Genomic DNA, 15,000 nt, shown 5'->3' with positions numbered 1-15,000 from the left:
AATGGAGAATGCATGGAGAAGGAAACTCCATCGATGAAAAACTTGAAAATTCGGAGAGATTTGGGTGGGGTTAACGAGAGTAGAAAAGATCATGGTTGTTGATTAGGGACAATCTGAGATGGCACTGAACAGATGTCTTGAAGAACGAGAGGGAAGAATGACATTGAAGAGGATGTGGAAGTTAATTCCGCAGGTGAGAAAAAAAAAGAGGAACATTGAGTGGAGGTGAGCAGTGTTCATTGGATTTCATGTTCAGGCCAACATTCGACTGAAGGAGGTAGGAATTTGGATTTTTTTTTCAAAGAAATGGAAAAAAACTTGCCAACTCCTCACAAATTTAAACTTTGGGATCTTTAACGTCCATCAACTAAAACTATAAGACGAGACACTTGGCCTCCTGACCTTTCCAGTGATGGTGCATCGAATAAGTGCACTATCTCGATTACCATCCCGTGGAAAAACATTGGTTACAACATAAAAAAATCAATCATCTCACCTGTCGCAACCACAACTTAGCCGCAGTAATAAGAGGTCTCCAGGTTAGTCTGTGTTGTGACTCGGAACGTCCATTTTCTTTGATTCACTGTTTCTTTTGGAAGATTATCTCACCTGTCTGACTGATTATCTCACCACCTCCTTTGAGGGAGTGCATGCTGACACACTCTGGTCGACCATGAGTATACCGGAGGGTGTTCGTCCAGAAGGTCATGACCCCCTTAGTCTGGTTCCTCACAGAACCAGTTTCCTGTCTGCACCGTTATGAGGTGGGGTTGTCTTGTGTGTCAACAGGAAATCATCAGGCTACTTCATTCACCTTTCGCCAGAAGTGGCTCTGACCCCAACATTGCTGGAAACAGTGCCAGACCAGGGACAGACATATCTTGCAAATACCCTCAGAAAATATTATTCCTTGTGCAATGCCATGCCTTTCATAAAAAAATATTAACTAACTTGAACCATGTGCAGCTCTTAACTGAAAGTTTGGTGAATGTGTGCCTGGTGTTGGCTTCATGCTTGGGCTGGTGGGCTTGGGATCCCCGCATCCTGAGTTCAAATCCCACTCGGCTGTTGAATTAATATCAGGTGGCGTTGAGTCTGCCTGACATCCTTCTGAGGTCGGCAAAATGAGTGCCAGCTTGCAGATATCCTGTGTCGGAGTGGTGACCTGTTCAGGATTGTGCCCAATAGCCAAGGAGACTGCTGAGGTAGCACCAAAGCTCTGCACAGTGTCAGGTCTCAATGGATGAATGGATGGATGGTGAATGTGCTGGAAGACAATATGACTTGTTCTTGGCTCAGCACAAGGCAGGGATGACAGTCAATGAGAATGAAATCCAACCCAAAATTCTTGCTTTGTGCCCTTCAAAAGATGTGTCCAAGTTCGAACATCAGATGTCTGTTTGACTGCAGGCACATCCTCCCATTGGTGGAACTTGTTTGTATGACTCGCAGTGAGTAAACACACCTTCCTTACCACAATTGGCTGGTTAGAGGAGGTTGAGACACTGTCTTCTAAATTAATGCAGCAGAAAGTGCTGGTTGAGGTGGTACCAGCAGCGGGATTGGTTCTTTTCACTTTGATTGCTTAAATGATTTAAATGCATCTTCCTCCATATCAATCTCTACTGAGTTCCTCAAAAATCTCACTTTTTGGAGAACCATATTTTATTTCTTTGTGTCATCTTATTTTCCTTGGTTTTGCAGTTGCGTACAATGAAACTGACCTTGGAACATAAAAATATGGAAATCCAAGTTTTATCAAATGACCTGGAACAGACCAGGAAGCAAGTTTGGAAAAATGATGAGAAGCTGGAAGTTCTTCAACAACAAAAGGATGGAGATGATCGATCACTCGAGACTCAAGTATGTCCTTCAGGAAATTTGTATATATATATTTTAATTGAAAGCAGGATTTCGTTTTATCTGTTGATAATATTATAAGTCCACATTTGTCAGAGGTGGCTTGCAGGATGGCCCAAGGTACGCACACTCATCTCTAAGCTTTCTTACCTAAGTTTGAATCCCGACATAGCCACAAACTGTCACCCTGGTGTTTAACTGGCAGGGTGATTCATAAATGTATGTGTGCCATCCTTGGATGGATGTTAAACTGTGCATCCCAGCTGCCAGTACTAATTGTTGGATGTGAAAGATCCCATGGTGTCCTTGGAGAAGAGTCGGTGAGCTATCACCAGCACCATGAAGAAATTCCAAATTTCTTGCCTGACCTCTCATTCCCCCTGTTCCAATGGAACGAAGTGCAAAAGCGTCAACCTATCAAGAGGGTTGCTGCAACCCTGAGCTGTACGTGTGAATTAGTCATTGGAATAGTTTTCCAGAGGTGCAGCTCAGGCAAAACTTCATTAATTTAGTAGAAGCGACAAACAAGAGGAGCTGAACAGGTGGAGATTGTTGATTAAATTCTTCAAACCCCATGAGGACTTCAAGGTTCACACGAATGATGAATGTGGGTTTAGTTTGAGTCGGTGATCAAGTTGTGAAGACATGTTTTCACACAATTCACTGAAAGCAATGTAAAATTATTTTTGGGATGTTGTCTTTTTCACTGCATTGTTTGGTGTTGTTTTATCATTGTGGAGCATTTGTGACAGCTCATCAAAAATAACCAATTTATTTTTGACATCTATTAGGAAAGAACATCCTCACCCCTTCAACAACAGCTTGGCCTGCCTCACCCAGGTACCTCTGGGGAAACTTTACATGATTCTGAACTTCAGATGTTGCTCATGGATGAGCGTAAGCGGTGTCAACATCACAAAAGTAACTACATCTTTCTCAAGACGCAATATACTCAGCTACAGCAAGCAATGAATGATGGAGAGGCAGATGTGGGCGAGATGCTCATCGAACACGCCGAAGCACAGGCTGAGAAGAGACAAATATTTGAGGAACTCACTGCCAAACTCAAAGCAAAGACTATTGAGGCAAACGAGCTTCGAAATAACGTTCTGACAGTTCACGACCTGGAAGTGCTGAAAGCTGAAATTAAAAATGAAGTGGAGGATTCATTGAAGGAAACCCTGACAAAGCGGGAGGAAGAAATAGTGCATTGCCGGGATGGGTTGAACAAGTTGCGTGATGAGAATTGTCTCCTCAACACAGAATTCAATCTCCAGCAACAGTTGAATGCACGACGACAAGAGAAAATTCAGTTGAAACATGATTCTGAGTTGACCCACCTCAGAATGAAATGCAAACAGGAGTGTCAAAGAGCAGAGCAGAGCTATATGCAATGTGTTGATGCTCTGAAGAATGAGAACTTCTTGCTGAACCAGAGACTGACCAGTCTTCAGGAGGAATTGGCTGACGAGAGAATTACGGTTGAACGTGAGCAGAGAAAATCGGCACACCAGTTAAAAGACACTCAGGCGAAGTTGAACGCAGCTGAGTTAAGAGGCCAAAAGATCAGAGAGCGTGTTGAGCAGATGGAGAACGAGGAAAGAAATTTTGAAGAACAGAAACTTCAATTGCTTTCCAAGCTCCGCCATGCAGAGCAAGAAATCAGGATGCAGCATCTCCAGTTTGAGGCTGCACAGACACGCACCCAACTTGAACAGGCCAAGCAAATTGCAGCACTGCGAATGGAGCTGTCCTTGCAGTAGCAGAAATATTCCAACTTGGAGAAACAACACATGGCATCGAAAAAGGATTTATTACAATGCGTGCATTCCATCCAGCAGCAAGATGCTGCATGGAACACGAAATTGCAACACGACATGCTTAAGCAGAAGAAAGACATTGTGCAAGGTCAGTTCGAAGAATGGCAAACTGAGGAGTGCTTTAAAAAAGAGGAGCGTGTCAGCTTTGATAAGTGACAGGAAAAAGATAACAAAAATATAATGCAACAGTATCTTGCCAAGCAGCAATATTTGGAGCGGAACATCACACTCATAAATGACAACATTGAGCAGATGGGAGATGTACCAGGTCAGTTTGAAGAACTGCGAAGAGAGCTGTTCTCACAGAGAGCGGAACGTTCCAGCTTTGAGAAGCGAATGGAGAAAGACAATAAAGATGTAACGCAACAGTATCGTGTCCAGCAGCAATTTGTGGCATTGCAAGATATCGAGTTTGACCAGAAAATCGGAAAGTTCGAAGTTGAGTTGAAGAAACTGCAATCTGAGTTGTGCATTCAAAAAGAGGAGCATGTCAGCTTTGAGAAGCGACACCAGAAAGATAACAAAGATCTAATGCAACAGCATCTTTCTCAGCAGCAATATTTGGAGCACAACATGGTACTGATGAATGACAAGATTGACCAGATGGACAATGTTCCAGTTCCCTTTGAAGAACTGCAAAGAGAGCTGTTCTCAGAGAGAGAGAGAGAGAGAGAGAGAGAGAGAGAGAGAGAGAGAGGAGTGAGAGAGAGAGAGAGAGAGAGAGAGAGAGAGAGAGAGAGAGGAGTGAGAGAGAGAGGAGTGGACCAGCTTTGAGAAGCGACCGGTTGCAGCAAACAGGGATTCACTACAACAGGAGTATTTGACCCAGAGGAAAGACATCCCTATTTGCACAGAAATGACAACAGACAATATTGAACTGGAGAAATGGGTGAAGTTGCACACAGTTGAAGATGCGAAGTTGCAAAGGGAAAAGAAAGACCGTGAGGTAACTGATTTGGCTGAGTTTTTTTGTGTGGAGGAGGAACTCATCGCATCGCAAGAAACAGCGAAGAAATTTCTACAGGAAGTGTAAGTTCTGCAAAATGAATTGCAGGCAAGGAATGCGGAGCACCAGACGTGTGACAAGATGGAGGTGGAAAGGCCAAAAAGGAATTTAGAGGTAATTCAGGAGGACCTACAGAAGCATGCTGTGTCTGAAAGTCAGCCGTGTCAGGAAAATTGGCAACTCCAGGACGACGTGAGGCATGTCTCCATGGTGTTGGAAGGTGTGGAGACACAGGCTGAGAGGGAGACGCAGGTCCGGCACTTGCAGTGCGAGGCAAAACAGCAACGATTTCTTGAGATGTTGTCTCGAGTCAACGGTGAACTGACCAAGGTGAGGAACCAGGTCCATAATGTTTCCAAAGACAAGAAGGAAATAGAATATCAGGCAAGAAAGAGAGAAAAACAAATGGTTGGGAAATTTGAGATGCTAACAACAGAAAAGGAAAAACTGGAACTTGAAATAATGATTTTGAAGCATAATGTTCCACATGAAGTGCACGAACAGCTGTTACGGATCCTGAGAGACCTCGCGAGTCGTCACGCTAAATTCGAGAAAATATTACTTGGTTCTGTGGTTCCAGGACAACAAACATCTCCAAAGTTTTAGGCCAATCAATTTGGTACCATGGAAGAAAAGTACGTCCAGATGTGAAGGCAACTGGTGAAGGTGTTACAGGGGATCCAGAGATGTTAAGTCAAGGAGCGTCTGGGACAATCATTCCGGTCCCTCAAATGGAAGTTGGTGTGAAGTGAAAAACACACCTTTTGCAGGTAAGTGTGTGATAGAGACTGCATCATTTTACACAAAATGTTCAAACATTTCATGACAATGGCGATTCGTTAAAATGTTGACATCGATCTTTGCCGTTTGTAGTTCTGGTTGAAAGTGAGTGGATTGAATGTGCGTCAATCCTCCAAAACCACATCCCTTACAAAATGGAGTCTCGGCCTGTTTGAGTTGGTGAAAACATTACAAGGTATACACGCATAAATTCACCTGCAAGTCGAACAACAACTATAATCGTTTTTCTTTTTTTGCTCATTGTGTTGTTGTTATTATTATTATTATTTTAATTATTTTTGTCATATATATATATATATATATATATATATATATACTTTGGTCACACGACCCCTTTATGGCCGAGAATCTTTTTGCTTCTTCTTCATCCTCTCCTCCACCCCTCTGTCTGGCCATGTGAAAGTTTAAGATGTTCCCCATTTCCTCAATAAATTTTACAGCATGACAGTACAGTGCAATAAATTACCCAACTCTTGACCCTCACTATAACGTGGCTTCCTGCTTTGCCGAGATTGGTATTTCTTCCTTGAAGCTTTGCTGCACCCGCTGAGCTCCTGTTCACTTTTATCTGCCATCCCTCCTGCATTGTATCAATGCATTCTTGTCCTCTTTCCGCTTCATCCCATTCTGTCTGTTGACATTTCACCCTCTGTTCATCATATTTCCACCAGTCTCAACACCTGTTCAAATGAATTCATAGATGGAGAAGGTGATCCAATGTCTGTGTTCATGGATACAGCCGCAAACACGGAATTGCAGATGTGGAAGGAAAAACTGGAAACGCAGAAAGAGATGGACTTGAATAACATTGAAGAGACTGAGGAAGTTGGTTCCTCAAGCTGGAAAAGAGCAAAAAACGAAGGAGTGAAGGTAAGCAGTGAGTCTGGATTTTGGGAGTTTTACCAGAAGGGGGTTTTACTGGCAGACCACGTGCACCCTGCAGAAACCTGGGGAGGCCAGAGCAGGGCAGAGGGTGCAAGACCAGAAAGGAGATGGTGGCAGACAGAGTGACCTGTATGTGATGTGAAGGTGATCGGCCCAGAGACTCGGCTTCATCACAGGATATACCCATGATTTTAAAGGCGTTTCCATCGTTTCTAGTTGAGCAATGTTAACATTTGCTTTGGTATTTTGTCGCCCTTTGACACTGCATTTAAAAGTAAAATGTCCGGTTTGTAAGCACAGGGATAAATGTGGTATTTTGTTTTGTCTGGAGACGGAGGTGATAAAAGACAAAGAAGATCCAGGAAATGGCAATTGTCACCATCTGCTTGTGCAACGTCCAATCCAACACATCTGAAAAGAGAACACACAAGGAAGAGCAAGGTAAGGGAAGGACAGCTTGATTTAAAAGACAATGCACTGAGTGGGTCAACAAGTGGGCACAATAACATGTACAAGCAAGGGAATAAACAAGTATAACAAAGAGGTGGGTGATTGGTAACACGGTAACCTGCAGGTAATGACTTGTTGGATGAGTGGGGGTCGAATGGTTATTAGATTTAATGATTGTGGATAAGGATGTGGTGGGGGTTGTGATTCAGGGGGTGGGGTTAGTGGGTGAGAGATGATGCAACAGAAGATGGTGGTGCTCTGCCTACTTGAATCCCAGAAGAGTGGGATGGAACAGTCACAGGAAGGGTGGTTCCATAAATGGAAGAAAAGAGGAAGAAAACAGTTGTGTGCAGTTGGCGTGGATTTAATGGTTCGTTATCTCTTTCCATTTTTAGCCGAGTAGAGGCATATTAATTCCTGAGACAACCTTTTCCCATGGCTGACATGGAATTAGATAGTTTGTTTGATGTTTCTTTTGGAATGACAGGGTAAGGGTTACATTTACCAGGATTGAAAACCTTGTTTCATTTAAATCAGACCAGTCTGTAAATAATGGCACATCAGCAGTGAATCAGCTGCTGTCTTCTTGTTAGTAGGATGGGGTACTCTGTATATGTCACAATATGGAACCATATTTGTAAAAAGGAAGACAGGGTTTCCAACTGGCCCTATAAGGTGGTCATGTTGTCACATTCCCCATCACAGCTGGCATTGGGCTCTGTAGTTTGTTCTCATATGATTGTAGTTCATGTTCTGCATGGTAAAGTGGGTAATACATAAGGTTTCAGTATTTGAGGATTTGTTCCTTCGTTGTCGGTCTTTCTCCAATGATCGTCTGCTTGAGATAACACGTTACTTGCCATCCATCACAAGACCATCCAGGATCACCAAAATACATTGTAAGACTCAGGATAACACCTCGCCTACGCTTTGATATCGATGGGTCTCAGACATTCTGAATTTTTCAACATTGTGACCCTCGACAGTTGAATTGTTCTAAATTCTCTTTCAAAGACGTTGCATACTTCTATTTTGGTACAGCCTTAATCACACGTCAGTTGTAATTAACAACCTCTTTCTCATGATATTCACCTCCATCACCGAAAGTCGACGGAGGTTATGTTTTCACCCCTGTCTGTCGTTTCTTTGTTTGTTTGTCTCTCGTTTCTTTGTTTGCTTGTCTCTCTCTGTCTGTCTGTGTCTGTGAGCGGCATATCTCAAAATCTTATGGCCAAATTTGTATGAAATTTGGAAGACAGGTTGGGTTGGTGACAAGGACCAATTTTTCCATTTTAGTGAAGATCCAGATCCGAGCATTTTTGTTTTTTACCTGATTCTTCACCATTGAGTGCTTGTGCTTAATCGATAATATAGCATGATATCTCGAAGGTATGGATGGATTCAGACAAAACTTGGTGCACAGGTTGGGTGTGTGACAAGGCCGACGTTATTCAATTTTGGTGAAAATCTGGATCCAATAATTTAAGTTTTTAATGTGATTCTTCACCATTGAAAGATGTGGTCCAAAACGACATATATTTCAAAAATGTTGTGGCTGGATTATGACAAAACGTGGTGGATGAGTTGGGTATGTGACAGGAACCAGCCGATTAGATTTTTATTTAAGGTCCGGATTCAGATCCAGCCGATCAGTGGGATACAAAACGTAAACTTTTCATCCTGGCGGAGGTATGTGCTCCACTGAGTGCGGTTCTCGTTAACCTCCGCCATCTTCAAAGATGGATGAAGGTTACTGTTTTCACCCCTTTCTGTTTGTTACTGACGAAATCTAAAGATTTGGTAAGTATATTGATGACTTCCGTTTCTGTTTGTTTGTTACTTACGAAATCTAAAGATTTCGTAAGTATATTGATGACTTCCGTTTCTGTTTGTTTGTTTGTTTGTTTGTTTGTTTGTTTGTTTGTAGGCACGATAACTCGAGAACGGAAGAAGCTAGCAATGTCAAATTACACCACGTGATTCAGGAGGGTGATGGCTAGTGCTGATTAGATTTTGGTCAAAATCGGTCAAAGGTCAAGGTCACGGTGAGGTCAAACATAATTCCGTAAATTAATGTGGAGAAATGGAGTATTTTTGCTTCGCTCGACGTTACGAGTTCGTTTTAACTTCGATTTTAATTTTGTCTTCGGTTTTTGCGATCGCTTAGGATGCTTAACACTCGGTTGTCGAAATTCTGGTAAAAATCGGATGTTTTGGAAATGTTTTAACATTGTAAAAAAATATTTCACCCGACGCGTCACGGCTCGTCACGTGGCGCAGCGCGCTCGAGCAGACGCGTCATTGAGTCACGTAAAGGTTTTGCGTGTTCGCGCTGACATCATCACGCTCGCCCCGGCGTTCTTTCGAGTTGGGGGGGAGGCCGTCGAGTGTGACCTTTACGTGACGTTAATCCGCGGTAACCCGAGAACGGAAGAAGCAACCAATGTCAAATTACACCAAGTGATTCAGGAGGGTGATGGCTCGCGCTGATTAGATTTTGGTCAAAATCGGTCGAAGGTCAAGGTCACAGTGAGGTCAAACATTCGATTTTTGATGGTTTGGTACAGAATCATCGTAGAAACTTCTGGTTTGCGTTGCTACCTTCTCGAGAGACAGCTTTTATTAGACAAGGTCAGAGGTCAAGTTGACGATTTCGTAAGTACCAGTCTATGACTGCTTGTTTGTTTGTTTGTTTATTTGTGAACAGTATTTCGGAAAAACTCCTCGACGGATTTCGACGAAACTCGGTGGGGGGTGGGGTTAGGTCTGGTCCAAGGATCATGCCATTAAATTTTGGACTTGGTCCCCCTCCCACGCCCCCCCCCCAAAAAAATTGTTAGAGAATTTTTTTTTTTGCATTTCTGCATGTTTTAAGTGATTTCCAACCCTCCCCCAAAAAAAATTGTTACCCCCCCCCCAAAAATATTTCGAGAAAAAAATTTTTTTTTTTTGCATTTCTACATGTTTTAAGTGATTTCCAACCCCCCCCCCCCCCGCAAATGTTGGAGAAAAGAACTCTAGCTGTCAGCACTGTTGACATCATATTTAATGAATAAGATATAAGGTTCACTTGAGTGACCCAGCAGTATTGGCGGCAGAGGTTTTGCACTCTCCCGAGTGCTCCCCCTCTCGTTCATTGTGGTATCATCTTGTGCATTGAATATGCCATTGTGTGTGATTATTAACTATTGGTTATTACCATAAATTATCTGTCAAGATCTTTCTCTTCCTGTCCATTCTGACCCCCCGACGTGACAAATTTCAGACATCTTCTCTCGAATATTGGGTGTCCACCCTGAAGGACAATCTGATCAAGATGATGTAAAGATGTGTACGCAGAGTTTAGTTATCACTGAAGGAGCGATTTAGTTTATCTCATTCCTGGTGTTTATTTCATTTTAAAATCGGGGTTATATTTATATTTTTTTGTGTAATAACTCGCACAACGAGCAGGCATTTGCGAAATTTCCTCCTTTCTTCCAATTTCCTAATTTTCTGAATGTTTGAATAATTTTTGATATTCGCACAACTCCCATGTCAAGGTTTTGGTGAGGAGACATTCTTTCCTCTGGGAATATTCAGAGATTATCCTGGACTGATTGGCCAATGAGCCAAGCCAAGGTGTGATTTTCTTTTTCATTCTGAAAGGAAGGAAAATGTGTTCGCACTCTTCCCTCTATTCTTCCTTTTTTATTTTTTTTGTCACTCATTCATGGATACACATGGTTGAAGTAGTCGATGTTTGGTGAAGGTCACACTTGATCTATTATTTTCATTCATAATAATAAATATCAATGTGTCAGTCAGTCAATTGTGTGTGTGTGTGTGTGTGTGTGTGTGTGTGTGTGTGTGTGTGTGTGTGTGTGTGTGTGTGTGTGTGTGTGTGTGTGTGTGTGTGTCTGTGTGTGTGTGTGAGTGTGTGTGTTGTTCGTAAAGCCTAACATATTCTCTCTGTTAACTCCCCTCCCCCACCCCTCTCCCTGTCCCATCCTCACTCTGCCCCTTCTGAATAAATACAGCACTCTCTGTCTCTCTTGCTCTCTCTGTCTTACCCCCACCTCCCTCCTTGCACCCCTCCATCCTGGAGTGTTTAGCGACATGTGGTGAGGCATTGTTCTCCCCTCCTTCCCTTCCTCTCCCACCCCCCTCTCCTCGTCCTCTTCCTCTCTCTCTCTCTCCCCTCCTCCCCTTCCTCTCTTTCCCCTCCCCCCCTTCTTCTCTCTCTCACTTTCTCTTTCTCTCTCTCTCTCACTCCCCTCCCCTCTCTTGCAGGAAGATGGCTTCTACCAAAAGAAGGAAATGTAGCAGCTGAAACTCGAGAGCAAGAAAGAAGACAAGAAGCAAACCGCAACAAGTGCTGCGTCCAGAGCATCTGGAACTCCTCAAGAGCAAGAAAGGAGACGAGCAAGAACCACAGACGAAGAGGAAAAGTTGAGTTACACACGTCTTTGTAATTGTGAACATTCCATATTAAAAGACTCGCATGATAAACACGTCATACAGGTGATCTCAGAATAGTGCAACACTTACAAAAGGACCAAATTATAGAGGAAATAAAAGGATTAACTGGAATAAGGCAATGGATCTTCCAATGACAGGGCTGACGGATTGGATGAGAGAACAAATTGACAAACACAACGTACCAAACACACAAATGGCTTGATGATTCGAGGAGGGAGACAAACATATGAAAAGGACAATTGTGGATTTGAAAAGAAAAGTTTGAATCAACAATCCGAAGGTCATTTTAATCGATCCAGACACAAGTGATTCTTTAAAACAGCTTCAAACACAATATGTTATCGTTCCATTTGACAAAGCAAATACGATTGTTATATTTGTATGTAAAACATTCTACATGAAAACACTTTTGTAAAAATTGGGATTACAGACTGGACTCTCAAAGACCGACAAAATAAGTGAGGATAATAAAATAAACTTACAACATGAAAATTACTCAACAGTGAGAAGACTGTTAGTTCCAGATAAACACCACAAATTACCATTCGTTGACTGGATCCCAAAATTGCACAAAAACCCTTGTAAGATAAGGTTCATCATCACAGGTAGAGAATGTAGTTTGAAACCCTTGTCAGGTAGTGTTACAGGGGTGATGAAACCAATTGATAAACGCTTGAAAAACCACCATGAGAAGGTGAGGTTTTATTGTGATATTAAAAAATTCTGGATCATTGATAATTCCAGACCTAAAATCGACAGTATCCACAATATTAACAAGGGTAAGGCTGAATGTTTATCAATTTATGATTATAAAAAACATTTTACACAAACATTCCACATGACAAGTTTGAAACCAAATTGGACGGAGCGGTTGATAAAACATCTGCAGGAGGTAATAAAGTATACATTAACGTTTATCAAAAAGAGCGACCTGGTCCTCAAAGGAAAATTAATATGAATGTAGTTTTTCAAAAAATAATCTGAAAACGTTTTCGATTTCTCCGAAACAACAGTTTCTTTACATTTGGCAACACAATACTCGAGCCTGGTGTTGGCTTCATGGTTAGGGTGGTGGGCTTGGGATCCAAGGGTCCTGAGTTCAAATCCCGCTCAGCTGTCGAATTAATACCAGGTGGGGCTAACTCGGTCTGTCATCCTTCCGAGGTCGGCAAAACGAGTGCCAGCATGCTGGTATACTGTGTCGGAGTGGCGACCCGTCCACGAATGTACCGAAAAGCCAAGGAGACTGCTTAGGCAGCACCAACGCTCGGCACAGAGTATGGTCCTAATGGAATGGAATACTCCAGCAGACAGTGGGGATACACATGTGTTCAAATCCAGCCCCTTTCTTTACAAATTCGTTCCTGAACATGTACGAGTCTGATTGGGTTCACAACATGTGCAGGAATTAATTAACATCTGCACCATGGTGCTGAAACATCTTCAGCTTCATTGATTTCGGAGCATTTAATGATGGATTTGTATTTGATCAGCTTCATGATGATATTTATCAAAACGAACTTGAATTTAAAAACGAAAACACAACTCACACTTCAGTTTAATTTTTAGAATTACAAATCGATATCAATAATAATAATAAATTTCACACCAAATTATTTGATAAACGAGATGCATTGTACGGTCCTAATGATTACCTCCGCCACTGAACTTCTCTCTTCCACGTTGAACGAATGCCTTTCTTGGACAGCAATGTTCGAAAGAAGTTATTCCATGGTGTGGCTACTGGTGAAACGAGAATGGCACTTGGGAGAGCACACACCTCCGCCAAGTAATGCCTGATCCACGAGAACATATCGGGCCCAAAACATTTTTGAAATATCATGCTATACAGTGCTATATCGTTTTTGGCCCTGTGTCTCAATGGTGAAGAATCACTTTCAAGATTAAATAATTCTCGTATCCATATCCAGACTTGGATCTTCACCAGGATCGAATCAATTCTTCCTTGTCATACACCAACCTGTCCACCGAGTTTCATCCAAATCCGTCAACAACTTTTTGAGATATCGTGATTTATATTAGTTGAGCCCAATGTTTCAATGATAAAGAATCACTAAAAAAAACTGTCAGATCCGGATCCGGATTCCGATCTTCACCAAAATGAATCAATTCTTCCTTGTTAAACACCCAACATGTCCACCAAGTTTCGTCTGAATCCGTCCACAACTTTTTGAGATATTGTGCTGTATATCGTTTTTGGCCCGATCTCTCAATGGTAAAGCATCACTTAAAAAATTCTGGTAGACGGATCTGGATCGAGATCTTCACCAAAATCAAATCAGTTCGTCCATGTCGCACACTGAACATGTCCACAAAATTTCATCTAGATCTGTCCACAACTTTTTGAGATGTCCTGCACACAAACAGACAAACAGACAGAAAGGGGTGAAAACATAATCTCCTTCACCTTTGGTGGCGGAGGTAAAAATTAGGACAACTAGTCAGACGTTTTACTAACACAGCACTGAAGTTGTCAACAGATTGAAACAACCAGTCAGATGTTTACGAACACAGCACTGAAGTTGTCAGCAGATTTAAACAACCAGTCAGATGTTTAGTAACACAGCACTGAAGTTGTCAACAGATTTAAACAACCAGTCAGATATTTACTAACACAGCACTGAACTTATCAATAGATTAAAACAACTAGTCAGATGTTTCCTAACACAGCACTGAACTTATCAATAGATTAAAACAACTGGTCAGATGTTTCCTAACACAGCACTGAAGTTGTCAACAGATTAAAACAACCAGTCAGATGTTTAATAACACAGCACTGAAGTTGTCAACAGATTGAAAAAAACTTGTCAGATGTTTCCTTACACAGCACTGAAGTTGTCAACAGATTTAAACAACCAGTCAGATGTTTCCTTACACAGCACTGAAGTTGTCAACAGATTAAAACAACTAGTCAGATGTTTACTAACACAGCAGTGAAGTTGTCAACAGATTAAAACAACAAGTCAGATATTTACTAACACAGCACTGAACGTATCAATACATTGAAACAACTAGTCAGATGTTTACTAACACAGCAGTGAACTTGTCAATCGATTGAAACAACTAGTCAGACGTATGCTAACACAGGGAGCAACAGCTCGCAGACTAAAACAATTATTCTTTAAGATCATAAAACGACAACAAATAGAATTAGTGAAATACAGAACAAAGAGTAAAATATTATAAACGAGATATTTATATTTATACATTATTAAAAATATACATGGAAACCATTTAAACCCCATTTCAGTGGTTGCTTGGAGGGAAGGAAGGAGGTAAATCCGTTTATAAATAACCGTTGGATCCAGAGGTGAGTGGGGTGGTGTTTGTTGGTGTATGTGTTATATTTAAGGGAAGATGTGCATGATGTAATGTATTATAACATAATAGAATGTGTGGTGGGAGTTGTAACGATGATTATACATCAAGTCCTCTATCGAGGAAAGTCTGTTTTGTGATGTCACATTGATGGGTTGACTGACTGCATGGACGCAACTGAGGTTGTGGATCTACTGATGTGGGTAATCGACTGATGCGGGTTATCTGCTGATGCGGGTAATCGACTGATGTGGGTAATCTGCTGATGTAGGTAATCTACTGATGTGGGTAATCTACTGATGCGGGTAATCTACTGATGCGGGTAATCGACTGATGCAGGTAATCGACTGATGTGGGTAATCTGCTGATGTGGATAAT

General features: G+C 41.8%; 1 protein-coding gene and 1 long non-coding RNA gene across 2 annotated transcripts; both read left to right on the top strand.

The window, feature by feature from the left end:
• The first annotated feature begins 1,520 nt into the window (after window positions 1-1,520).
• Window positions 1,521-4,278, top strand: LOC147019208 (centrosomal protein of 83 kDa-like). The gene is made up of 3 exons (XM_085900122.1): window positions 1,521-1,565; window positions 1,705-1,863; window positions 2,652-4,278. The coding sequence occupies exons 1-3, from the start codon at window positions 1,521-1,523 to the stop codon at window positions 3,621-3,623; spliced, it is 1,176 nt and encodes a 391-aa protein (XP_085756248.1). The 3' UTR covers window positions 3,624-4,278.
• A 151-nt stretch (window positions 4,279-4,429) lies between these two features.
• On the top strand, window positions 4,430-6,814 carry LOC147019207 (uncharacterized). The gene is made up of 4 exons (XR_015062831.1): window positions 4,430-5,456; window positions 5,560-5,662; window positions 6,159-6,357; window positions 6,704-6,814. It is a non-coding gene; the product is annotated as an uncharacterized LOC147019207 (long non-coding RNA).
• Window positions 6,815-15,000: the final 8,186 nt, after the last annotated feature.

The sequence above is a fragment of the Eptatretus burgeri genome, chromosome 10 (genome assembly GCF_056783735.1).
Source record: "Eptatretus burgeri isolate ZD-2024b chromosome 10, Ebu_testis_v1, whole genome shotgun sequence".
In the NCBI taxonomy this organism is placed as follows: Eukaryota; Metazoa; Chordata; class Myxini; order Myxiniformes; family Myxinidae; genus Eptatretus; species Eptatretus burgeri.
Note: the sequence above shows the minus strand (reverse complement) of the source record. Positions and strands in the feature narration are given on the sequence as shown.